General features: G+C 42.1%; 1 protein-coding gene across 1 annotated transcript in view; it reads left to right on the plus strand.

Moving 5' to 3' along the window:
• Positions 1–27634, plus strand: part of STK4 (serine/threonine kinase 4) — a 91444-nt gene that overhangs the window by 20629 nt on the left and 43181 nt on the right. Inside the window, exon 9 of the mRNA XM_061631438.1 lies at positions 1867–2053. Coding sequence (XP_061487422.1) covers positions 1867–2053 — 187 coding nt within the window. The remainder of the gene's footprint in view (positions 1–1866; positions 2054–27634) is intronic.

Consider the following 27634-nt stretch of genomic DNA (forward strand, 5'->3'; position numbering starts at 1 on the left):
TACATGCTGCCTTTCATCCCCCACAAAGGCTCCCAAGGTAGTTCACAACAATAAAACACAATCTTCTTACAGTAAAAAAAGAAACAGCAAAACTATAAAAGCAAAGAAAGTAGAAAACAGCCAGCAGAGCTAACATACATCCTCACTTTTGACTTTTAGGTGCCTCTTGAAGACTTTTTTGTGCTGATAGGCCTGTGCAGCTGTTTAAAGTGCTTTTTGAATAGCCCTTCATTTTAATGATTGTTTTCACTTATTTTTTTAATGATTTTATGTTGCTGTACACCCCCCTGATGTTTTGTGAGAGGGCAGAATATAAAGACTTTTATAAATAAATAAATGAAAAATACAGTGAAAAGTCTAGTGAAATAACAACGTCTTGCTGGCCGGCCTGCCTGCCTAAAAGCCATCAACAAAAGATTTAGTGTGCTCTGTGAATGAGACCAATGTTTAAAGCAAGAGGAAAGGTACAGTAAGGAGATGGTAGGGGAAAAAACCCATGTGGGTAAAATGGTTCTGTGTGAAAGCATGTAGCACTCTTCAATTCAAGTTTTAAAAACATTTAAAAGATATGTGTTGTACTCTAGCCTCACACGTCCTTGGTTCTTTAATGCTGGAAGAAATGGAGGCATGAATTCCTTCAATATTGACTTTGCAGCTTGAGTAGAGCTGGTGGTGAGCAACTACCCATGTAGTTTGTCTTCTGTGTTGAGCCCTTAAAGGTAGTGTGGTACAGCTTCTGAATACAATGGAGCCTGGGTTGGATATCTACAACTTGTTATGCTGGGGTGCCCATCATTATTTGTATTATGCCCAACCCATTTTAGAGCTCTTTAGTCTGTCAAATGCCACCTGAACCCTTTTTTAAGGATTAGGTTGGGCTTGGGGGAATGGGATGTCACTTGGACATGCTGCCTTCGACTTTGTTGCCTAATAGTGGCAAATAGCTCAGCACACCTTGGGACTTCCCTCCAAAATTATATGCAGTTATTGGTATTTCTATATGTGTTGACAGATCAAATTACTCTTTGCATCTGGTTTGAATTATCAACTTCAAAGTTAAGATAGTTTTTGAACAAAATTAAACCTAATAGTATAGTTTATTATTAATATTACCTTATTTCAAACTTGCCCTTCCTCCAAAGAGCTTGGAGTTGTATACATGGTCCCTTTGCAGAAGGATTGCTTGAGTTCAGGACTTCATCAAGCAATTTCACTGTTTATTTATTTTATTTATTGATTTAGACTATTTCTATACCTCTTAATATATAAAAATATCTCTAAGTGGTGTATGAGAAAAAAGAACACAAGAAGAATTATAAAAAGTACACAATGAAGCCATAATACAAACTCATACTTAATACAAATTATTAACAAATAAATATAGCAACACAGTTTAGAGTCATGCTTCCTTTGTATGTCTGCTGACGTTTTCTGGCCTCTATCATAATTTGTATTTTGGAGGGAAACCTACAATATCTGTGACAGGCAAGTGGAATTTAAGTGTCATGGTCTATTGCTAAATTCTACAACTTGTGTCTGTGCTAGTAATTTTAGTTGAGCTTCTAAAATTTCTCCAGTTGATTAATTTTTTGCAAAGCTATTTAGTATCCTTAGTTCATCGAGCATATGTTGCTGGTATTCTATAACTTGACTAAATAGGTTTCATTTTTCAAAGTGTCTGTCCAGTATTTTGATATCCATTGAGAAGTAAGGAAATGGAAGACGTTTTTACTTGATGAGTTAGGATCAGATTTGTAAACTAACATTACACACTCTTTTCATTTTTAATTGCATCGTATTGGAGAAATGCTGATACCTTGCTTAGATTAACTGATTCAGAAGTGTATCTCTTGCATCTCTCTGCAGGAAGAAGATGAAACTGATTCTAGGACCATGGTGCGAGCACAGGGACAAGAAACGGGTACAATCAGAGCTGCTTGTGGAATGAGTGATGGCATCAACACCATGATAGAATACAACGACACTTTAGAGTCTCAGCTGGGAACAATGGTCATAAATGCAGAAGATGAAGAAGATGAAGGGACAATGAAGAGTAAGTGGTTCATTTTTAAACATAATACAGTACAATCCAGAGATGATTAAGTGCTAGGATAAGGATAGCCAATGTGGATGCCTTTCCCATGCTTGTTGTGATAGGGTACAAATATGGAACAGTGGTGTTGTTTTGGAATATTTTCCCCAGTTTGAAGAACTTCACTCCCTGAGCTCAGGCCCCTTCATATTTGGATTTTATTCATACTGAAGATTGCTATAGCTGCTATTCTTGCCCCCTCCTTCCTCCAGAATTTATCAGGCAATGGTAAGAGGGTCATAGAATCATAGAGTAGTAGAGTTGGAAGGGGCCTATAAGCCCATCAAGTCCAACCCCTTGCGCAATGCAGGAATCCAAATCAAAGTATTCCTGACAGATGGCTGTCCAGCTGCCTCTTGAATGCCTCCAGGTTCAGAGAGCCCACTACCTCCCTAGGTAATTGGTTCCATTGTCGTATGGCTCTAACAGTTAGGAAGCTTTTCCTGATGTTCACTCGAAATATGGCTTCCTGTAACTTGAGCCCATTATTCCGTGTCCTGCACTCTGGGACGATCAAGAAGAGTTCCTGACCCCTCCTCTATGTGACAACCTTTCATGTACTTGAAGAGTACTATCGTATCTCCCCTCAGTCTTCTCTTCTCCAGGCTAAACGTGCCCAGTTCTTTCAGTCTCTCCTCATAGGGCTTTGTTTCCACTTCCCTGATCATTCTTGTTTTCCTCCTCTGAACCTGTTCCAGTTTGTCTGCATCCTTCTTGAAGTGCGGAGACCAGAACTGGACGCAGTACTCAAGATGAGGCCTAACCAATGTGGAATAGAGGGGAACTAATACTTCACGCGATTTGGAAACTATACTTTTGTTAATGCAGCCTAATATAGCATTTGCCTTTTTTGCAGCCACATCGCACTGTTGGCTCATATTCAGCTTGTGATCAATGACAATTCCAAGATCCTTCTCACATGTCGTACTGCTGAGCCAAGTATCCCCCATCTTATAACTGTGCATTTGGTTTCTTTTTCCTAAGTGTAGAACTTTGCATTTATCCCTGTTGAATTTCATTCTGTTGTTTTCAGCCCAATGCTCCAGAGCCCTTTGAATTTTGTTTCTGTCTTCCACAGTATTAGCTGTGCCCCCAATTTTGTATCATCCGAAAATTAGAAAAGCATGCTCTATAGCTCCTCATCCAAGTCATTAATAAAAATGTTGAAGAGCACTGGGCCCAGGACCGAGCCCTGTGGTACCCCGCTCGTTACTTCCACCCAGTTTGAAAAGGAACCATTGATAGCACTTTTTGAGTACGATTCTGGAGCCATCTGTGGATCCACCTGATAGTTGTTCCATCCAGCCCACATTTAGCTATCTTGCTAATCAGAATATCATGGGGCACTTTGCCAAAAGCTTTGCTGAAGTCGAGATATATTATGTCCACAACATTCCCAAGGTCTACAAGGGAGGTTACCCAATCAAAAAAATGAGATAAGATTAGTTTGGCAGGATTTGGCTCCTTGTTTTCAAGGTGCTTACAGATTGACTGCTTTATAATCTGCTCAAGAGTTTTTCCAGGGATTGATGTTAGGCTGACTGGTCTGTAGTTCCCTGGTTCCTCCTTTTTGCCCTTTTTAAAGATAGGGACAATATTAGCTCTCTTCCAGTCACCTGGCACTAGACCATGATTTCTCAAAGATAATAGACAGCAGTTCTGAGAGCTGTTCAGCCATTTCCTTCAATACTCTAGGATGCAGTTTATCGGGCCCTGCTGATTTGAACTCATTCAAAGTGATTAGGTATTCCCTTGAGTGTTTGTTTTATCAATCTCAAGCTCCAATCCTGCCCCTTCTACTTCATGTTTCCCGGGAGGGTCATAGACCCTCTTTTGGGGAAGACTGAGCCAAAGTAGGAATTGAGCACTTCTGCCTTTTCTTTGTCATTTTGCCATCCTCATTGAGTAGCTGTGCCACCGTTTCCTTTCTGTGTCTTTTACTATGGATGTACCTGAAGAAAGCTTTTTTGTTGCTTTTAGCATCTCTCACTAGTTAGTAAGTAAGTAAGTAAAGTTTAATGTTGTAACCACAAGTCATAACATAAACATACAATAACATACTATGAAATACAACAACATTCAAGCAACAAAATAAAATTATACAATAAGATAATGAAAAAACATTAAATATAGGAGAAAAGGATTACAACAAGCTAAAACCAGTGCTACAACTAAGAACTTAGGTATTTCTTTCTAAGTTTGAGTGAGAGCAGGGCAAAAGTAGCAACTTGGTTGCTAACAGTCGGAAACACGTCTGCAAGAAGATAGTTCAGTTTTTCGACATCAGAACCCTTAAGTTCATCCACCATTAGTAATTTGGGCCTGATCACATTGTAAATTGGACAGTGGAGGACATAATGGATAACATCCTCCACTTGACCAACACCACAAGGACAGAGGCGTTGTTCGACAGAGAGCTTACGAAACCTCCCTTCAAGATATGCAGAGGGCATGGTCTGCAGGCGAAGGGATGTTAAAGCCCTTCTCAGTGGCGCATTGGTTATGTTAACCAGATACTGAGAAAGACTTCTGTGTTTTTTATAATGATAGTACCAAGTTGAAAATTTGGATGATTGTATCGCCATTGCGTCTTTGTTAACATCCTTTTCAAAAAGCCAGTCTCTAATATTTTCTCTGTTCCACATACTAAGTTCTCCCAGAGATGGTAAGGAATATGTTTGTAAAATGGGTGACAAAAATTTGGTCCACTGGTTTCCAGCTGTGTAATGGAGAAAACAGAGTTTGGCAAGATGGGATTCTTGGAGGTTTTCTAATTTCCTATAGTGGCCCAACAATGCAAGATGTACTCTAACAGCGATGGAAGGTAGGCATCTCTCACTAACCTCAGCTCCTTCTCAGCTTTAGCCTACCTGACGTCATCCCTGCAATTCTGTGATACCTGCCTGTACTCTTCCTTTGTGGCCTGGCCTTCTTTCCACTTCCTGTATGTGTCCTTTTTTTGTTTTCAGGTCATCTCTAAGATTTTTCTGAAACCACATTGGCTTCTTCTGCTGTTTCCCCCCTTTTTTCCTTGTTGGAATTGCTTGCCATTGCGCTTTTAAAATTTTCTTTTTTAGAAACTCTCACCCATCTTGGACTCCTTTTCTCATTAGGGTCGCTTGCCATAGAACTGTACTTAAATTGTTCTCAGTTTATTAAAATCAGCTTTCCTGAAGTCCAGGGTGCACGTATGGCTACTCTCAGCTTTTGCTTCTGTTAAAATCAAGAATTCAAATATGGTGTGGTCACTTTCCTCCAGAGTTCCCGTAACTGCCGCTTCACTCACCAAATCATCTCTATTGGTTATGATCAAGTCCGGGATAGCTGATTCTCTGGTTGCTTCCTCCACTTTCTGTAGGAGAAAGTTATCTCCAACACAAGTCAGAAATTTCTTGGAGGGGCAGATATTGGGATAATTGAAGTCCCCCATTACTACTACATCATGCCTCCTTGAAACATTGGCAATTTGCTTTTCAAAAGCTACATTCTTGTCTTCTCCTTGATTGGGTGGTCGGTAGTAGACTCCAAGCACCACATTCCTTTTATTACTTGCCCCATTAATTTTAATCCAGATACTCTCAGTGGCGCTACCAAGCTCATCTTCCTGTATTTCTGTGCAGAGATATATATTTAACATATATTGTGACTTCACCTCCCTTTTTATTCCTTCTGTTCTTTTTGAACAAGTTATATCCTTCAATTGCTGTATTCCAGTCATGGGAGTCATCCCACCAAGTTTTAGTTATACCTGTCAAGTCGTAATTACTCTCCTGTATTAAGAGTTCAAGTTCGTCCTGCTTGTTTCCCATGCTGTGCGCATCAGAGACATGTCTGTATACTAGAATGGTCTCTGGAATGTGGCACCATTCAAGGTGCCAGGGTGTCTGGGGAAAAGTTATCCAGAACACCTTAGTCTAATTATGGCATAGCTGCTGCTAGGTACGTTTTGGGGAAAGGATTTGTCTGGGGATAAGAATTGTTAAATGTTCAAACCCCATTGTGTTCCTGATTACATCATTGTGAGCATTTATGGTTTCTGAATTGAGCTTATTTTCTTTCAAGCTATTTTTTGTCTTACAAAAACTGCTTTGTTTGGCAAGTCTCTTTCAGAATTGTGCTAGGGTGAGTTTGCCCATCATTATATGCCACATGGAAAAATGTTCCCTTGAAACTAAGGGGATTTTCCAAAGCCATTTGTAGTATAGCAGTAGAGGGGGGAAAATATGTCCCGTCCCTTGGGTTGTCTAACTGTGCCTTAGATCACAGCTAATACACTTTCTTCCATGCAGGTTAGAAAGCTTAAATTGTGATCCACTGTTTTGGTGTGTTGTGAGTGGCAAGAGGAAGGGCAGGATGGAAATAAAGAAGGACCTTTGTTCAGATATGTACAAAGAAGAAGCCTCTTCCCTGTAGATAGAAAAAAGAAGTGCAGGTGCTTTCCTTAACTAAAGTCTGTAGCTTGAAACAATGCAAGAACATGGGTTGCTTTGGGTAGGATGTAATCATGTGGCCCAGCCAATCCTTGCATCAGCAAGTGCCTGAGGTCTGATGGCATTCAGAGAATGGTCCTGCTATCCCCTGTGCTGGAAGAATTATAGGATTTACTTGGTTGGCCTGGACTCCTACTAGGAGGAAGGGCGGGATATAAATTAATAATAATAATAATAATGGGCAATGTAGATGTTTGTGGTTATGATATCCCAATGAGAGAATACCTGCCTTATATTTATTTATTTATTTATTTAATTTATATACCACCCTTTGTAAAGAGACCCCAAGGGTGGTTTGCAACATAGAACATAACCAACAATATATGTCAGTACTTAATATCTATATCATACAAAAAATTAAAGCAAGTTTGTGCAAAGAAAATGTCTTATGTAGTAGCTGCAGCTGCAAAGGGAGGGGAGCAAGATGTTTTTTCCTTTTTTCCTTCATTGATAACCTGGCTGCCAACACCCCGGTTGTTGCTGCCAATATGTTCCTTCCATATTTTTTGGTTGCACATTAGAGTAATAACTGGAAGACGCAGGCAGCTGCTGTGCTGCCATAATGTTGGTTTTCCTAGATTATATTCAGTCATATATTTGAATTACCAGTAATTGCTACTTTGGCGTGGGCTACTTATAGTCAAGGATAGTTCTTTTAAGCAAAAACAAGATTGACGTGGCTTGTAACATAAACCAAATACTTGCTTGCAATGATGTAATCACTAATGACTGACCTATATGAACCTAAGATAGTAATGTTTAAAAATGTATCTTTAGTTTGTGTTCTTTGAATTTGAGTCGAGTCTGCTTCATTATTCAGTTGGGATATTACAGCGCTGTTTACATCACTGTATAGCAGAGATAGGGAATCTTTTTTGCCTGGTGGGCCTGATCTTCGTGTCCCCACCCTTACCCTACAGGCCACTGTTGAAAGATGGGTGGGACTGCCAACCTGTCAATCATCTGATGTCATGACACCAGGTGACAGGTGGGGGACCCACCTACTTGTCAGAGTTGACTTGTGGGGTGGGAGGAGGGGTATGCTTTGCCAGTGTGTTCCCCTCAGGGAGAGCCTGGTGAAGCAGCACCCTACAGAATGGGAACTCAGCTGCTCACCAGCTGATAAGCAGAGGGTTCAGTCCTGCTCTCTGCAGAGGTCTGGATTGCCATTATGTTCTGTACAGGGAATGGAGTGGCAAAGCAGCACCCAGCAGAATTGAGCCCCAGCTGTCATTTGGTTGACAGGTGCACTTAGTTTGGGGAAAATGGCCTTGTGGTCCACATCAGACCTCTGGCGGATAAAGATTTGCTTACTGTCCGGACCTATCCCTCCTGCGTAGGTTGTAAAACAAATTCAGTGGCATGTTTTGTTCTGTTGTGTTCTTCTCCTGAAAAATATTTCTGCCACTAGAGGGAGCATAACTTGAGAAATAAAACTTGTTAAAAAAATGAAATGGACTGCCTTCAAGTCAATCCTGACTTATGGCTACCCTTATGAATAGGGTTTTCATGGTAAGCGGTATTCAAAGAGGGTTTACCATTGCCTCCCTCTGAGGCTAGTCCTCCCCAGCTGGCTAGGGCCTGCTCAGCTTGCCACAGCTACACAAAGCAGCCCCTTCCTTGTCCGCAACTGCCAGCTGGGGGCAACTGGGCTCCTTGGGACTACGCAGCTTGCCCACGGCTGCACAGGTGGCAGGGCACGTAACCCCTGAGCCACTCACTGTGTGGGTGATCTTTAGCTGGCCCTGGACACCCAGGAGACACGAGCAGGGATTTGAACTCACAGACTCTGGTCTCCCAGCCAGGCTCTCCTCACCACTGTGCTATATCAGCCTTACTCAACAGAAGAAGGTTTTGCAAAAAAACATTTTAGATAGAGGTGATCCAGTGGAGATAGTGTACTTAGACTTTCAAAAAGCTTTTGACAAGGTACCTCACCGAAGACTTCTCAGGAAGCTTAGCAGTCATGGAATAAGAGGAGAGGTCCTCTTGTGGATAAGGAATTGGTTAAGAAGCAGAAAGCAGAGAGTAGGAATAAACGGACAGTTCTCCCAATGGAGGGCTGTAGAAAGTGGAGTCCCTCAAGGATCGTCTATTGTACATTCCATTCTACTGTTTTGTGACTCAACCACATCATTCCCACAATCTTATTTTATGTAATATTGGTTAAAAGCAAACCTTGTTACTGTGGAGTAATTATGCATGCATTTCCCAAATCTTTAGCATCTGCTACAGGTGACAAAGCACACCAACCCTGCTGCTGAATTGCTGCCTTTTATTCAGTTGATTATGGCATGCACCAAGGGGTCTGCAAAGACCTCTGTAACAAACCAGAATTTGTGAAGATCATAACACTACTCTTCCCCCCACTTCCCAAGAGACTTTTATGGCATGCACAGTGCCTCCTGAATACGCTACATGAAAAACCAATCCTATGTCTGCTGCTCAGCTCCATGCTTGGGAAGAATGATGGATGCTTGTCATACATGCCAAAGCAGGAAGGGACATTTGGCATGGTGGGCCAGCTTGTGGACTCCTGCCTGGCATTAGACTTCATTGGTATTTGCACAATTTTGGTGCCTTTAGAAGTAGGGCCCCATCATACGGCGGGTTACGTTCCAGACCCCCGCCTAAAAGTGAAACCCACCTAAAAGCGGAACTCATTCAATGGAATGGCTCCCAACGCTCAAAAAAATGCTGTCAAAGCGGAACAAGCGCTGTATGAGTGGGGCCTTACTCTAATTGAAAGCTGCCGTATTAGTGGAACGCCGAAAAGCGGGGCCCTGCTGTATTTCCATTGGTCCCAATGGATCAGCTGATTTATCTCTAATGCAAGAACTGCTCTGCGTTTTATTCCTTCTCCTGTTTCTTCCGAGTTCTCCTCCAGCTGTTCTTACTTTTCAGCTGTTCCTAAACATCCTATGAAGTTTCCATCTTGACCTCCAATTTATTGAGGCCAAAAATCTGTCTTGGTGCGTTGCATCAGTAGTGCTCCTGCTCGTAAAAACAGGCTCTTTGCTCCTTATACCTTTCATAACCAATCTGTTCCTCCAAGGCAAATGTCCATAAATCTGTTGTGAACTGAAGGCTCCTTTCAGGCTGGATAAAACCACTGGTTGAATGTGGGTATTGCTGAACAGGACCTATACTGAATTGTGGAAATTTAGTGCAGAACAACAGAGAAACAGTGGGTTATTCAGCTTTAAGCATTGTGGCAGCTCCTCCACTACCAGAATTTCTATAGTCGGTGTCTAAACTAGGAAAGTATTTTGTGTGGTGATGGGGCTCAGAGGCTTTGTGGGTGCCAGGACAAGTCTTAGGAATGCCATTGCATTGGTGACTCTAGGCATTTAAGATGTCTACTGTCTCACTTCTAACTACAGTGTGTATGTGTGCGCATTTCTATAGAGATCGAAATGATCTGATTTACTATTTTAGGCTGCTTGTGAGGCAATTGCATTGGGTTGTGATTTTTATTGCAGTAATTTTAAGTTTATTTATTTATTAAATCTATATTCCTCTCAGAAGGAGCACAGGGCAGCAACAAAACACTAAAAACACCCTAAGACATCTTAAAAACTTCGTCTTAAATATGTTTTAAAAATATATTAAAACAAAATATCTTTTAAAATATGTATTTTAAAAAGCTTTAAAACATCTTAAAAGCAATTCCATCACAGGTGCTTAATACATGATATGAATACCTTCTAAATAGAAATATGGCCTATGAAATCATTCTTGATGGAAAATAATATATAGCATTGATGGCATTTAACCAACAGAGGGCGCTCCTTCACAGCTTTTAAAAGAAAATTGAGTTATGAGACCTTGTATATTACGTTAGAATATTCCTCCATCTGAATACATCTTTTCTCCTTTGATATCTTTGATATTGATAAGGAATATTAGGTATAGTTAGTACAATACAGTATCCCTGCTTAAGGACCATATTTTACACATCAAAGAGTGCCCCTAAAACGTAATGTGTGAATTAGACTCTTCTGGAAATGTGTGCATCCAACAATTACAGTAATCAGATATCCTTGTTCTGCGGGTTCCTATTGAGTGCAGACTTGTTGGCAAACCTGGACTTGCTACCGTGTTGTGTTTGGACTGGCTCTAACTGCTTTAGAAATCCACCAGGCAAGTGTTCACTATATATTCGCTGTGCAAGGGTTCACTTACCTATCCTGTAGGAAATAATGTGGACACTTGATATTTTGTAGACTACCTACTGTCATTTTAAAACAACACCTAGTGGAGATGTAGGAAGGCCTTACCCAGCTTAACAAACAGGTGTGGGACCTGCAAAAAAAATGTTGCCATGAAAACTGATCCTGTTCAGGTTTCCAGCCAGCTGTGCCCTCTTCTAGAGTAGTCAGTTCATCTCCCTGCCCTCCTGGCAAGAGTTGGTCAGTCTTCCATGACCATTAAACATGGTCAGTGTCACTGGGCTGTTTTTGAGGTTTCCCCTCTTTAGGATTTTTAATTTTTTTATTGTACTTCTGCAAACCTTAGAGGTCATTCGTCTTTCTTGTGCATAGATAGCACAATTTTGAGTACTGTCACCTCTGAACTTCAGAAATGGAGGAAATGATGTTGTGACACTCCATTGGATCAGAACAAAAATCTGTCAAGTCTAGCAGTTTTTTCCCCATCAGTAGCCTGTTGTATGCTTCTGGGGTCACACACAGACCATGAAAGTAACAATCCTTTCATGTTCGTTTCTGGTATTCTGATTCATAGTGCATCTGAACATGGAAGTTCTGTTTTAGCTGTCTTTAGGCCCCTTGATAGACCTATCGTCCTTGAATTTCTTATCCCCTTTAAAACCATCACTGGTGACCACCCAATCATAAGCAATTAATTCTGTACATTAAGGCATTGTTTTAAGTATTTTCTTTTTTAAAAAGAGTCCTGTGTCACCTCAAACTAAACACATTTGTTGTGGCTTAAGTCACTGAGAACTAGTGCCCACTATGTCAGAAGCACTTTTCATTACTTCATCAGATGCATGAAGAAATAATCTTCTGATACAATGGGCTCTGGTTTATGAAAGCTAATGCTGTTAAGAACTGCTGCCAGTTCACACCCAGGGCAATTGATCCTGGCCAGGCACAACCCGTGCCTCCCTTACTAGGGATGAGTAAACCAACAAAAATCCTGCAAGGTATGTATACTGCCACCACCCTTTAAACCTGGTCACCCACTCTGGGCCAAGGGGAAACCCAAAGTGCCAGAAATAGACCTGCCAAGGATTCCAACAGACAAGAGCCAAGGATGCACTCCTTGTCTTGGAGCCTTCAGACAAAATACCCAAATATATGGTAGTCTGTGGCTAAGTGGCCAAGGTGCTGGATTCAGAGGCAAGTTTCCCCTGAAATGAACACACACGGGTAAATAAGAGGTAGCTTTATTAGAATAAAATATAAGTGCAAAAAACATGGCAGTAAAATAGTTCCTTAAACCAAACACCCTCAAGGGCTAGGTAAATCAAGAATAAAAATAGCAAAGCTGTCTAGCCTAATCTATACTCACAATAGAAGTAAACCCGCAGAATAACATCGGTTCCACATCTCCTCAGATGTATAGCCTAGATGGAAGATGGAACCCCAACATCAGGTAGCACCAAGAACATTGGGGAACAAAGGTCTACGGTCTTGGTCCTATTCTTATGGAAAAAAGCCCAGCAACAGCCCGGAATTAATTAGCCAGTCAGGGGGCTTTCTGATGGTGAAATCTTCTGGAGCTTTCGTGCCTAATGGTCACTCACACCTCCAACCTGTGGCCTTGAAGAACTGGTCTCAAGCTGATAAGCAGGTGTTCTTTCTTGCTGCTTAATTAACTGAGTTCAGCTGTGAAAACTGACTATCCCATGGCCTCCCAGAGGCCCTAATTCAGGCAAGATGTTTTCCCTCACAATTCCTTGCCACAGAACCATTTTAGAAACCAGGCATTCTTGACAAATGCAACAATAAAAGGGTTTACGGGGCTCTTTAGTTATCCAGCAATGAACTGATGTGTGTAGCCATTTGGAATTTATTTTGCCTGTCTTGAGCTCATTATTAATCTTTCATTGAATAACTCAAATAGGGATGTGAAGGCCTAGGGAAAAACTGGAAAAAAATTGTTTTGAGGGGGACATTTTCCCCATTTCCCCCAGCATTCGGTTGGGAAATATCCCCATTTTTCTGTCGTTTCCCCCCCCCCCGGTCTTCATATCTCTAAACCCAAAGCTCTAGTATGGGTGTGTCTGTGAAAGTTGTGCAGTCAAAGTGAAGTCCACAAATTGTGGTGGATGGTTGCTGTTAAATTCCAGCATTTTTGTTCTAACCGGAGCTGTTGCTCTGGAGTTGTACAGCTATTTTATTGCTTAAGCTTTTCTGGGTACTCCTTTTTCCAGGGTCATTTTAAAGCAGTGGTTATTGCATTTAAAGTTCTAAACAGTTTAGGATCTGAATATTTAAAAGACAGTCTCCTCCCAAATGATCCTGTCCAGCAAGTAAGGTCAACCCAAAAGACGGTTTAGTTTGATCTTCTCCCATTGTTCATGCTTTACGTTGGGTTGGGCTGTCTGTTGAATTTTTTTATAGCCACTTGAGGGGTGTATTAAAATGGAGAGATGGGCTATGACCATTTTTGTAAACAAATATTTCCAGACTTCTGGGGTAATTCAAAATAACTATCTTTTTCAAGTCTTTCCCCCTAGCTCTCCCTGGATTCAGAGGTGTATGGTGGAGCTGATTCCACCTTTTCCAGGCTGTTATTGCTATGTTACACACCCATGTACTGTCTCCCCATTCAAATAGTCTGGATAGCCGCGGTGTAAGCTCCCCCGGGTTGAAAATGCTGCTTGTGAATGCCAGGTCAGTGAATGGCAAAACGATGGCCATTCAGGATTTGATCCTGGATGAGCACGCTGACCTGGCTTGTATCACGGAGACCTGGTTGGATGAAGCTGGGGGGGTTAATCTCTCCCAGCTTTGCCCACCAGGTTTCTCTGTGCAGCAGCAGGCGAGACCAGGGGGACGGGGAGGTGGAGTTGCAGTAGTCTATCGTGATGCCATCCCCCTGACCAGGTGCCCTCTCCCACAGTCTTCAGGGTTCGAATGTGTATATTTGAAGTTGGGTGGCCAGGACAGAATAGGGATTCTGTTGGTGTACCGCCCACCCCACTGCTCAAGAGTCTTCCTTCTTGAGCTAGCTGGGGTAGTCTCGGGGTTGGTGTTGGAGTCCCCTCGGCTTGTGGTATTGGGTGACTTCAACATCCATGCCGAGACTGCTCTGTCAGGAGTGGCTCAGGATTTCATGGCCTCCATGGCAACCATGGGTCTGTCCCAAGTATTATCTGGCCCCACTCATGTCGCTGGTCACACTTTGGACCTTGTTTTCTTTGTTGGATGGGATGATGGTGATCTTGGTGTGGAGGAACTTTCTATAGTTCCGTTGTCATGGACAGATCACTACCTGGTTGGGTTTAGACTCACTGGGACTCAGAACCTCTGCAGGGGTGGGGGACCGATTAGGATGGTCCACCCCAGGAGGCTGATGGATCCGGATGGTTTCCTGATGGCTCTTGGGGATTTTCCTGTCACCGTGGCAGGTGATTCTGTCGAAGCCCTGGTTGACCTCTGGAATGGGGAAATGACCAGGGCGGTGGACACGATTGCTCCTGAGCGTCCCCTCTTACGGAGTGGAGCCAGACCAGCTCCCTGGTTTACCAGGAAACTGGTGGCAATGAAACGAATAAGACAGGGACTAGAGTGATGTTGGCGGAAGACTCGGTGCGAGTCTGACCGAACACGGGCTAGAGCCTATCTGAAGGCCTACTCCGTGGCAGTGCGGGCTAAGAAGAAACTTTTCTTTTCTGCCACCATTGCGTCTGCTGGGAGCCGTCCAGCGGAGCTGTTTCGAGTGGTCAGGGGTCTTTTAAACTCTGGCCCCCAGGAGGGTAATATAGACCACTCAACAGTCCGCTGTCAAGAATTTGCACAGCACTTTGCAGATAAAGTCGCTCAGATTCGCTCCAACTTGGACGCTAAAATTGATACAGTCTCAGGGGATGTAACTTTGGCTCCTGCTTGTCCAATAATAATGGATTCCTTTCAATTTGTACAGCCCGAGGATGTGGACAAGATCCTTGGAGAGGCGAGAGCCACCACATGTCTGCTGGATCCTTGCCCTTCCTGGCTCATTAAAAGTGCCAGAGGGGGACTGGCCGAGTGGGTGACGGGAGTAGTTAATGCCTCTTTACAACAAGGCAGAATTCCATTGTGCCTAAAAGAGGCAGTTGTACGGCCTTTGTTGAAAAAGCCCTCCCTGGATCCCTCCATAATGGGAAATTATCGGCCAGTCTCCAACATTCCATTTTTGGGCAAGGTAATAGAGCGTGTGGTGGCCGCCCAGCTCCAGAGATTCTTGGATGAAACGGATTATCTGGATCCATTTCAGTCTGGTTTCAGGCCTGGTTACGGGACAGAGACAGCTTTGGTCGCCTTGGTGGATGACCTTCGCAGAGAGCTGGATAGGGGGAGTGTGTCCCTGTTAGTTCTACTGGACCTCTCAGCGGCTTTCGATACCATCGATCATGGTATCCTTCTGGACCGCCTTGCTGGGATGGGACTTGGGGACACCGTGTTACGATGGCTCCATTCCTTTCTGGAGGGACGAACTCAGAAGGTGGTGCTGTTTTGTCCCCCATGTTATTTAACATCTATATGAAACCGCTGGGAGAGGTTGTCCGGGGGTTTGGGATTTGGTGCCATCAGTATGCGGATGACACCCAACTCTATTTCTCCTTTCCACCTAAAGCCAAGGAAGCTGTCCTGGTCCTGAACCAGTGCCTGGCATCAGTGATGGACTGGATGAGGGCGAACAAATTGAAACTAAATCCAGACAAGACGGAGGTGCTCCTGGTCAGTCGAAGGGCAGATCAGGGAATAGGGATTCAGCCTGTGCTTGATGGGGTTACACTCCCCCTGAAGACACAGGTTCGCAGTTTGGGTGTGCTCCTGGACTCTGCTCTGAACTTGGAGGCCCAGGTCTTGGCCGTGGCCAGGAGTGCCTTTGCCCATTCAAGACTAGTGCGCCAGCTGCGCCCATTCCTGGAAATGCCTGATTTGACTATGGTGATGCATGCCTTAGTTACATCCCGTTTAGACTACTGTAACGCGCTCTACGTGGGGCTGCCTTTGAAGACTGTTCGGAAACTTAAACTGGTACAAAGAGCTGCAGCCAGAGTATTAACAGGGGCTGGTTACAGGGAACATACAACTCCCTTGTTACATCAGCTCCACTGGCTGCCAGTTTGTTTCCGGTCACAATTCAAAGTGCTGGTTTTGACCTTTAAAGCCCTATACGGCCTAGGTCCAGGCTATCTCTCAGACCGTATCTCCCTATACGAGCCTGCCCGGGCCCTGAGATCTTCAGGAGAGGCCCTTCTCTCAGTCCCAACACCCTCGCAAGTGCGATTGGTCGGGACGCAAGATAGGGCCTTCTCAGTGGCTGCTCCTAAGTTCTGGAACTCCCTTCCTAGGGAGGCACGAATGGCCCCCTCGCCATCCTGCTGTCGGCAAGTAAATACTTTTTTATTCCGACAGGCTTTTGGGATAGAAGGTGTTTAGGATTGGGCTTTACAAGGCTTGTTTTATATTATTATCTGTATTATTTTAAATTGTTTTTAGATTTTTAAGTGCCTTTTATGGTTTTAAGGTTGTGCATAGTTTAATTGCATTTTAATTGTATGTTTTTCTATGTTTTTAACTACATGTAGTTTTATTTGTAAGCCGCCCTGAGTTCCAGTTTGGAAAAAGGGCGGGGTAAAAATAAAGTTTCAATTCAATTCAATGTACATCTGAGATTTTCTCAGTATGTGAATGGCTGGGAAAGTGAAAGCCTTGTGAGCTGTTACTATCAATCCTAGCAGAGAGGAGTAGTAAGAACGGGAGACAAAGAACCTCTCTTCCCCCTAAAAGAAAAGCAAAATGCAGAGAGAGCGATAAGCTGGAGAAATTAAAAAAACATTAAAGTGAGGGAGAAACGGATGGCATTTTAGGGACACCTTAGTTCATGTGGAAAGAGAAGTGTGTGCTATGGTTTAACAAAGTGAGTTAAAAAGGACACACCTGGTCTTCTAAGAAATATTATTGTGGATTCTTCCTTCATTTTGAAATGCTGTGGGTTGTATGTGCAACCTCCTGTATGTAAAGCATAGGCTCTACACTTGAGTTGTAGCCCTTTTCATTATTATAGCTGTTCAACAGAATGGCCTGATGATCTGTCCTTAAAGTTGCTTTAAAACCAATTTGTACATTTATTCATACTTGAGCCTCGCACAGCTTGATACCTTTGCCATATTAATTTGTCTTGGTATAATTGTTTCTTGGCAAGGTGACCTGTGTCGTATTCAGTCTGTGGAGTCGGTTTGTGCATATGCCCCACTAAATTGCTTCAAGTGCTCTATTTTTCACCATATCACATCTACAGTAATGTTCCTTTCACATTCAGTTAAATTGATTTAGCTGTAAAAATTCATCGGCCTTGTGTAAGATTCTTCCAGGAAAAGACTTTTTAGTAATCAGTATAACTAAATGGTATTTTAAATGTGATAGAATTGTGGTCATTAATATTGTCAAAGTGGTTGGTATTTCATGACTGGTGTTAAAAATAGACTACATCTAACAATTCCTTTTTGAATTTCAAGTGGACCAGAATTTTCTACATCATTTTTTTTCTCGAGAAGGGTGTGAAACATTAAAGTTGAAGTTTTTGCATTCTCTTTCTAAAAGTGATTCTCTGTCTCCTGGACACATCTTTCCCCAGTTCATACTTTAGTGTACAGTGGCAAGGGATTTCTTGCAACAACATTTCATCATTTGTTTGCATACTGTGGGATCTGTTCACAGCCTGGAATTTCCCTTGTCTTCTGTTAGGTAGTTGGGCAATCAGATTGGCCTCTTACGTGGATATTTTGATAAAATGATGCAGAAGTATACTCAAACATTTTCATTTACTTCTGCATGACTCAGAGTGTCTTAGGGTTACAGTTCAGAAATATGTAGTGTCTGTTCCCAAATCAGCCTGCCCATTTTGTAAGATCATCCACTGAGCTTCTTTTCCATATACCTCTTCCATCAGAGGTACGAAGATCGTCTACAAAGGAGGGGACTTTCTCAGCAGTTTCACCCTGATCATGGAATAACTTCTCCAGAACAGGTTCTCCTAGTGCTAACACTGCAGTCAATTAGTGCCAGGCAAAAATGTGTTTTTACTGACCTTAGTAGAGTGAGCAAGTTGTTTTATCTGTAGTTTCCTTGGGGAGGGGGGGTTGTCTTTGTTTTTCACTGGCCTGGTTTGCACAACATGGTAGGCCAAGAACAAACTTGAGCTACATTTCATGGTTAGTGAGGAGACAGTTTAACCATGACTCCTGGTTCAGATGACACACTAAGTCAAACCTTGGCTTGGCATAGTGGTAAAATGTACTGGGAAGGAGCAAAGAGGCTGTGAGCTGCTCTCTGGGAGTCTTGCACATTTGTGTGGTCCAGGTAAGCCATAGTTTGACTTAACAGTCGTGTGTGAACTAGGCCCTGCCCTGAACTCTGATAAAGTGAAGAGTATTATAAAATTGTTTTTAAGTAAATAAAAAGTGCCCCATGACTAATCTTAATGCTTTCTGCCCTAGTTCTTGTTAATCTGGCTTCTGGACCAAGAAATGGAATACTTGCTAACATTTTATACCCACTGCAGGGATGGGAGACATCAGCTGGTCATAACTCTTTCAGTTTTCAATTGATTGGTGCTGGCAGTGGCTGCCCTGAATGAATTAAAATTTTGTCATCTTTTCCCCTGTCTGCATATGTTGAGAAGCTTAGCATTAAATTATCAAGAGCCAACTGGGACGTTTTCATTTTCAATATCTGCCACTGCTCAACTTCCACCACTTTTATAACTGTGTCTGCGTTGGGGAGAATTGGTAGAGGATCATATTCCCTGGAATTTCACCCCCTTGATGAGCTGCTAAATTGGCTCTGTGTGTCTCTTCAGCATCTCTCCAGACGTTTCTCTTGATGAACCATGTGCAATGTGGTTGCTTGCCTGGTCAGGTTGACCCCGCCCTGGCTGAAATTTAATAATGTAGCCGCTGTTAGTGTTGAATACATAACCTTTTGCTTGCTTCCTTCCTTCTATTGTATAATTTAAATATATAGTCACAGCCTATATATAATATATATATAGAGAGAGCAAGTGATGCTATCTTGTGGCATTCTTGGTACAACTGGGAGTGATGGATTTGAACATTCAAATCTTTTAAATGTTCAGGCCTACCTAGCTGAGCATTTGTGTAAACTTCCAGGTTTAAGGGCACCACTTTTGCATCTGAACCTTGAAAAAGCAGATGAAGAAGAAACTTTCTTGGTGCTTGCTCTATAGTTGCAGGACTCCTCCTTGTAGAAACTTGTCAAGGCCAGAACCTGAGGTTCTTTCAATAAATTACTCATAACGTTTTTCTTTGGTGCTGCCATCTTGCGTGGAGGCAACTCAAAATGAAGATTTGAGTTCAATGGGATTTTATCTTAAAGGTATATAGTAAGAGCAGCCCTGCTGAATTAGGCCAAATCATCTAGTGCAGCATCCTGTTCCCCACAGTGGTCTACTAGATGCAATTGGGGCATGAAGATAAAATCCCTGTTACCAATCTGGCCGCTGCATTTTGCTCAAGCTGCAGCTTCCGAACCATCTTCAAAGGCAGCCCCACGTAGAGTGCATTGCAGTAATCTAACTTGGAGGTTATCAGAGCATGGACAACTGAAGCCAGGTTATCCCTGTCCAGATAGGGGCGTAACTGGGCCACCAACCAAGTTGGTAGAAGGCACTCTGTGCCACTGAGGCTACCTGAGCCTCAAGTGACAGAAATGGTTCTAGGAGAACCCCCAAGCTACGAACCTGCTCCTTCAGGGGGAGTGCAACCCCATCCAGGACAGGTTGGACATCCACCATCCGGTCAGAAGAACCACCCACTAACAGCATCTCAGTCTTGTCTGGATTGAGCCTCAGTTTATTAGCCCTCATCCAGTTCATTGTTTGTCCCGTTCAGAGCTGGAAGGACGAGGCTGAAGCGTAGGTGCAAGTAAATCTCGTTTTATTAGAGTAATGGATACATCAAAGGCATTGCGCTTCATAGAAAACCCTGCGCTAACTCACTAGAATTCCTAACTACACTCTAGACTTGCTCTGCAGCATGTGAAGGAAGTTGACTCAACGACTCCCCACTGTAAGCGGCAAGCTTAAGAAGGGAACGTTTTCGAACTTAATCTCTGACTCCTGCTTAATTCCTGTCTTTGCCCTGTCCGTTTCTTGCGGCGGCGGGAGCGCGGGGACAGAGGGCGTGTTTCCAACGGCTCATCGGAAGACACCTGTTCCTGAGCATCAGGCTCAAGATCGGGGCTGTGCCACACTGGTATCCTCCTGGGAACTGCTTGGCAAGGGAGGAGTTGGCACTGTCTCTGGAGCCTCCCCCAACAAGTCTTCTGCAGCAGCTGGGGGCGGTGCGCTCTGTTCCTCGGAGAGTGCGGGACCCGTGGGAATTGGCTGGTGAGCAGGCTGATCCCCTCCCGCAAGGTCCTGCTCAGACTCAACAATTCCCAACTCTGCTTCCTCTGGCAGCGGAGGCGCCTGAAACTCATGCCTCCCCCTTCCCTGTCCATTCTGGGTTAGCTGTGGCTCAACATTGTTGCAGCCAGGCACTGGTAGTTACCTTCTCTACATCCTTTCTTGCTCTATGATTTCCTTTTTGAGATGAAGTAACCAGAATGGTACACAGGGGGTATAATATAGTGGTAGAGTACACGTTTTGCATGCAGAAGGTCCTAGGTTCAATCCTTAGCATCTCCAGGTAGGCCTGGGGAAGATTTCTGTCTGAAACCCTGAAGAGCTGTTGCCAGTCAGTGCAAACACAGTTGACCAATGATCTGACTTGGCTTTCTATGTTCTTTATACTAGATTTAGAAATTACCTTGGCAGTTGTTAGATAAATGCCCTTTTCAGTCCTCTGAGCGCTTGCAAGAGTTTGGATAGAAATCTAGCTGGCTAAATAAAATAAACTTGCCATATTTACCTGCTTTCTTGAAAGTTCTGGGATCTGAAGAAGAGAATGTAATTCAGAACAAATTCATTTTAAAGTTTGTGCTTCATTGTGAGGCTGTAAAATATGTATTTTAAGGTCTTTTTAATGTATTTTAAGGTCTTTTATGATGTTTTAGAGTGTTTTTTAGTGTTTCTGTTTGCCACCCTGGGCTCCTGCTAGAAGGAAGGGCAGGGTATAAATGAAATAATAAATAAATAGAATATGTTAAACTATGTTAGTTTGATGATTCCCATGCCTCATTTTTTAAATGGGAGTTACTGGCCATCCATTGTGGTTGCATATCTTACCCTTTAACCATTTCAGAAACCATTTCACTTAATCACATCTCAGCAGGGCTGGTTGTGTTTTGGTAATGTTGAAAGAAAGCTGCATCCTAAGACAAAGGTGGGAAACTTGTGGCGCTGCAGGTTTTGTTGGACTGCAACTCCCATCAGCCCCTAGCCAGCATACCTAGTGGTCAGGGATGATGGAAGTTGTAGTGCAGCAACATTTGGAAGCCGTACTGTCACTATGCTAAATGAATTACCCCCTCCCCCCAGCCATCATTTATCCAGGCGCTGAAAATAACTTACAGTACATGCTAAATTCTAGACCAGGTAAATTAGACCTGGTTCTAATTAAGCCTATCGAAGGCTTCTTGTCACATTTCCTCCCTGAACTATTGACATAGATATTCTTCTGCATTAGTAGCTTTGAGCACCATGACATTTGATTTGCAAATGGATTTAATGGATTAATAGTCCAGTGGATCTTTCACATGTGATTTCATAATTTCAGCTTAATATGTAGCTAAAATTACTATATCCCTGTAATATGCCTGCCCTACATTCTCTGGTGATAAATCCTTGTTAATTTTTTAAAATCCATTGCTCTTATAATTTCTAAAAAAAACTTATTCTGGGTTCAGCAGAACTCATAGACATGGTGGCTCACAGATATATTTTGAAGGAACTTTATGTGGGATCGAACTCTTTGCTTCCCCCTCCCCTCCCCTCCCCTCCCCGTGCACACTCTGTACTTTTGCTCTACATTTAATTAGATAACCTACTGCCGGAACCCTGGCTTATTGAATGACCACAGAGTTTTCTTGGAAACAGGTTGCTTTAACTACCACTGGGTCCATATTTTGAGTAGTGGTAACACATTGCTAGTGAATATGAAGCTACATGTGTGTGTTATGAACTTGTTATGCTGTTGATAGCCTTATGTCAGGTGTTTTGCCATTGTTTTGCCCAAAGTTTCAGTAGAAAACTTAGGCTAAAAAGCTTTAGTTCAATAAACCTTTCACTGGTCATTTTTCATTTAGAGCAATGGCTTTTTTCTCTGTGAAATCAGAGATCTGAAACAGTATGTAATTAAATATAGGAGCCTCTGAAGACATCCATTAAATGTGTAGTTGGGTTACAGACACAAAGTATTATCGATTTGGTATTTTATATAAGAGAGAGCTGAAGATTGTTTATAGCAGAAGTCTGTCTTTGTCATTGTATTGGTCCTTAGTACTGTGCATTGTTACCACTAAAATGAGGATGGCCATTATAAGAAATAGCTTTGTTCAACGTTGCAACTAGGCTTTTCCTATTCTCTTGGAAGAGGCTTTCTATGCATAAAAATGTTGTGCCACTTAAGAATAATTAGAGTATAAAGCACTATTGATGTTAGGCACTTGACTCAAGAAGATGAGCATTAATCTGCCCAGCCATTCAGCACTTCCTTCATTGCGGCTTCACTTCCATTGATGGAGAATATAAATAATTGGGAGTAAATGAGACTTTGTTGCCTTGTAGGGGCATACCTCCCTGCACCGATTATGTAATGATACTGCTCTGTGCAAGGGATAGCCATATTTTCCAAAATGTATATTCGTTTCTGTAAGATCTGAACTACAAACTCCAGTTTATTAGCACATCCACAGCTAGGAGCCAGGAACAAAGGAAGCTACCTTATGCCAAGTCAGAACATTGGTCCATCAAGTTCAATATTGTCTATGCTGGCTGGCAGTGGCTCTTCAGACGGGACATTCCCAGCCCGTTTTTGAAGTACTGAGAATTGAACCTGGAACCTTCTTCATGCAAATCAGATGGTCCTTTTTCAGGAACTAAAAACAATCAAAACATCTCTAAAGTGATGCTTTACTGGAACAGCACAAAAAAGGCAGTTAACTTTTAATGTGCTTACAGTCTGGCTCAATGTTGGCTAACTAGTTATGTCTCCAAAGGGTTAAGCTAAGGCTTATTTCACATGTTTGTTTTTACACACTCTGGCCTGTAAAAGAGTGTGAATATTATCCAAATCCTGCCATAAGTACTATCTAGCATTCAAGTAGGCAAACTGTTTTATGTAGCTAGATGTCTTGCTGATATGACTTTGAATATTAGGCAGGCACCATCTCTGCTATCTTTTCGGAACCTTTTGAAGACTTTCCTCTTTCAACAAGCCTTTTAAGTTGAGACCTATCCCAGTCTGCATCTGTGTCAGAATTGTTCAATATGTTTTTTAATAATGTTTTTAACTCTTTTTTAAAGTTGTTTTTTTAAAAAAATGTTTTTAATGCTGTTTTGTTTTAATGTATTTTAAGATTTGTTTTTATGATGTTTTAAAATGTTTTAGTGCTTTGTTTGCCGCCCTGGGCTCCTGCTGGGAGGAAGGACGGGATACAAATTAAATAAATAAATAATCATACTGAGAAAGGTGGATCCTTGACCAGTCCATCCTTTGTAGGGTGCCTTTTGGTTGGATCCACACATCACTTTCCACAAATGGAAAGGCTACTTCTGTATGTAGATGGGACTCCGATGAAGGTGAGATTTCCTATTGCTCACTGGATGCTCCCACAGGTTGAAAGGGGGAGCAATTTTTGCTTATTTCTCCTTCCTGTGCCACTTCCTGCACTGCTCTGGAGGGTCCCCCAATTCTCGAGTACATTTTCAAGGGGGTTGCTGAGGGAATCAGTGAAGATTGACTCTTCTTCCAATAGCATCCAGTTATCAGAGTTCCACTTCATATAATTCTTGTTCCAATCCAATTGGGTTTTCCCCCCCAGGTCTTTGAAATAGTTGTCCTTGTAACACTTTTTGATTTTAACAATTTAGACATTTTCAGGAGCACGGCCTTTCTCAGTTGTTGTGTTGCATCTATGGAATGCTCTCTGTCATCCCCCCCCCCCCAATGTCCTCTTAAAAAAGAAGACAATGCTCTTTTTGTGTGTGCTGCATGTAACACAATATGTTGCTGTTTTGTTTGTTTGACTTTTAATTATTACTCTATTTATTGGGATTTTGATGGTTGATTGGACTTTTTCTTTCATGTATTGTGAGTCACCTCCACAAAGCTTTTTGGTAGGTTAAAAATATGGTAAATGAGCAGAAGAAAATAATTGTCAACGTTGTTAATTAAATACCGAATAACCTTTTAAAATGGGTTTGAGTTTTCAGATCATTTTGACAAAATAGTAATCTTTTAAAACATAATTAGTTACTTGTAATAAAATCTGAAGTTTTCCAAATTTACTATTCAATAGCTACAGATTTCTAGAGTCTTGGCAACATCTGCAAACGCAGAGTAGGAAAAGACAAATGATTTGATATTATCTGTGCACAACTTGGTCCCAAAGTATTGAATCTCATTTGTAAGAGGAAGCATGTAGCCAATAACTCCTAACAGTAATTGTGCATTAGTAATCTGGCGTAGGTGGCAGTTTCTACAACCAAGACAGAATTTTGTTGGCACAACATCTGTTGAGATAAGTGTAGGCAGGTATTGGAATTATGCATACTTCTCAGTTAGGTAGAATATGTGGGTGTCTAGTGTTTTGAAAGCTTAATTGTCTGATTTGGGTCACCTTATTCAAGTGACTGCATATTTTGACCATTTTAATTTAATTTAAAATTCAGTGTATTAACAATGAGAGCCAAATTCAGATGTCATGCAAGAGTGGTTTGCACTTCTGAGTGGGCATCAAGGGTCTTGCATGAAGCAAGATTGATATACTCAAGCTGACTCACTGCTTGTGATGCCTCATAAAGCTAACAGCCTGAAGGCAAGTTACTCACGCCATTTCAACTCCCCTTGCCCAACTTGCACCCACAGTATAACCTTGTATTTAATTACCTGATTAGCAAGCTAGCTAAATGTGAGCTGGATGGAAGAACTATCAGGTACATCCACAGTTGGCTGCAGAATCGTACTCAAAGAGTGCTTATCAATGGTTCCTTCTCAAATTGGAGGGAGGTAATGAGTGAGTTACTGCAGGGCCCGATCCTAGGCCCAGTACTCTTCAACATTTTATAGTTGAATGAGGTGGTACAGGGAACACGTATCAAATTTGCAGTTGATACAAAATTGAGAGGGAAACTCTGTCCCTCGAGGACAGAAACAAAACTCAAAGTCATCTGGATAGGCTGGAGCATTGCGCTGAAAACTACTGAATGAAATTTAACATGGATATGTATAAAGTTCTACACTTAGGAAAAAGAAACCAAGTGCACAGTTATAAGATGGGGGATACTTGGCTCAGCAATACTATATGCGAGGGGGATCTTGGAATTGTTGATCACAAGCTGAATATGAGCTAACAGTGCAATTGGCTGCAAAAAAGACAAATACTATTTTAGGCTGCATTAACAGAAGTATAGTTTCCAAATCATGTGAAGTACTAGTTCCTTCTATTCTGCACGGATTGGGCTTCATCTGGAGTACTGCGTCCAGTTCTGGACACTGCACTTTAAGAAGGAGGCAGACAAACTATAACAGGTTCAGAGGAGGGCAACGTGGATCATCAGAGGACTAGAAACAAAACCTTGTGAGGAGAGACTGAAAGAACTGGGCACGTTTCATCTTGAGAAGATGGAGGAGAAATATGATAGCACTCTTCAAGTACTTGAAGGGTTGTCATACAGAGCAGGGCCAGGATCTCTTCTCTGTCATCCCAAAGTGCAGAATAATGGGCTCAAATTACAGGAAGCCAGATTTTGGCTGAACATCAGGAAAAATTTAGAGCAGTACGACAGTGGAACCAATTACCTAGGGAGGGAGTGGGCTCTCCAACACTGGAGGCATTCAGGACAGGCACCTGTCGGGTATGCTTTAATTTGGATTCCTGCATTGAGAGTAGAGGGTTGAACTTGATGGCCTTATAGGTCCCTTCCAACTCTACCATTCTTTGTCCTCCCTCCACCAACCCGCCACCATCCAAGAGGTTGTTAGGGGTCCAACATGAAGCTTTATGAAATATTTGCCCCATAACATCAAACATATCTGCAGTGTTTAGTCTCATTTCTAGACTAAATTCCAGTACCTACTGCCAGGGCTGTGGAGTCGGTACGCCAAACCTTCGACTCCTCTATTTTTCCACTGTCCGACTCCAACTCCTCTATTTTTCTACTGTCTGACTCCGACTCCACCCAAAATTGCTTCTTGTCAATCAAAATTTATTTGGAAGTCAGAGTCGGTACATTTCTACCGACTCCACCCAAAATTGCTTCCGACTCCGACTCCACAGCCCTGCCTACTGCTATCAGGTTCTTGTGTTCACTTTAATAAACATTGCATCTGATGCTTGGGATTGTTGCTGCTAAACACTGCAGAAATAAACTGGGAAAATTATGGACTGATCAGCCAATAGCAGTGCTGACTTTGGACAACAAAGTATTCTGAAAAATGGTTGAATTGGGATCGATTGGACTAGTTGCTATCAAGAGACTCTTGGCGCATTTGAACTGCTGTTACTGGCTATGTTTATTATGCTGCTTATAGAAAGCTCTTCCTAGGGAAGTTCATGCCATCGCTGTCATATCTATCTTCTACTTCTAGACACAAGGTAAAAGCACTTCTTTTTATCCAGTTACAGCCCTTAATCTTTTGAGGGTGTTAGATATTTGTGGCCTCTTCAGTGGGTGATATGTAAGGAGGTGTGTCTAGATTTTGATTTTTTTTACCGGTTTTAATCTCTGTACTCTTTTTGTAAATTTTTTTGGGTTACTTTTTTAAAAAAGTGACTAATAATAAGCAATTAATAATAATATAATACAGTTGTCCAATGTTTCCAGCCTGATTACCAACATAGCATAGCAGGACAGCACACTTTGGCCTGGTTGTTTCTGCAATGGGCTGAAGCATTCCCTGTTCTAGACCCACCCATCCCAAGTTCAGAGTAAGGGGAATGCAAGAGTTTAGTTCATCTCCTTACAGTATGTCATCATGTAGCCAGGTCTGACCGTGGTGCTATAATGTCATTATTTCTATTTCTGTGTGAAGACATCAGTACTGCCACTTTCGAAAAAAACGCTAAGGTCTGAAAATGTTTGTAGAGATCAGCCTGTTGTTTTGGCTCATCCTTACTAAATGTTGGGTCCCGGAGTGACTTTGTTTATATGAGAAAGTTGAGTCGTTAATTGTTACTTGAACTCTCATTTTTAACACCCAGTTCTTTTTTTAAAGAGTTTGTCCTAGTTTTTTATGAGACAGTGTCAAAGGGGTATAATGCATGAGCTTCCATTTGCTAAGCATAAATGTATTAGACCTATGGTGATAGTTAAATTTCTGATGTACTGAAAAATCATCCCGTAGTATAGCATTTTTGTACTTTTTTGAATGCTGATTTCCTGAATAGCTTTTTTAATCTGATTATGTACAGTGAGGACTGCTGAAGGGGAAAGCTGCAGCCAGCAGTAGAATTGCTTATCTTCAGTATTTCAAAAGTTTACTCATTCATGTTTATGCTTGAACTCTCTTTTAACCCGGGAATAACCACTGGCTTTCTTTGGTTATATTTAAAGCTTTCTGTTGGTATCTGAATGTGTTACGAAGTGATCATCTCGTATTGTTAAGGAGATTCACTTTGCTTGCTTCTGTCATGCACAGAATATCCTCTTTTTAAAGCCTACTGGGTATCGTACATGCATACAT

Source organism: Rhineura floridana, chromosome 6 (genome assembly GCF_030035675.1).
Source record: "Rhineura floridana isolate rRhiFlo1 chromosome 6, rRhiFlo1.hap2, whole genome shotgun sequence".
Lineage (NCBI taxonomy): Eukaryota > Metazoa > Chordata > Lepidosauria > Squamata > Rhineuridae > Rhineura > Rhineura floridana.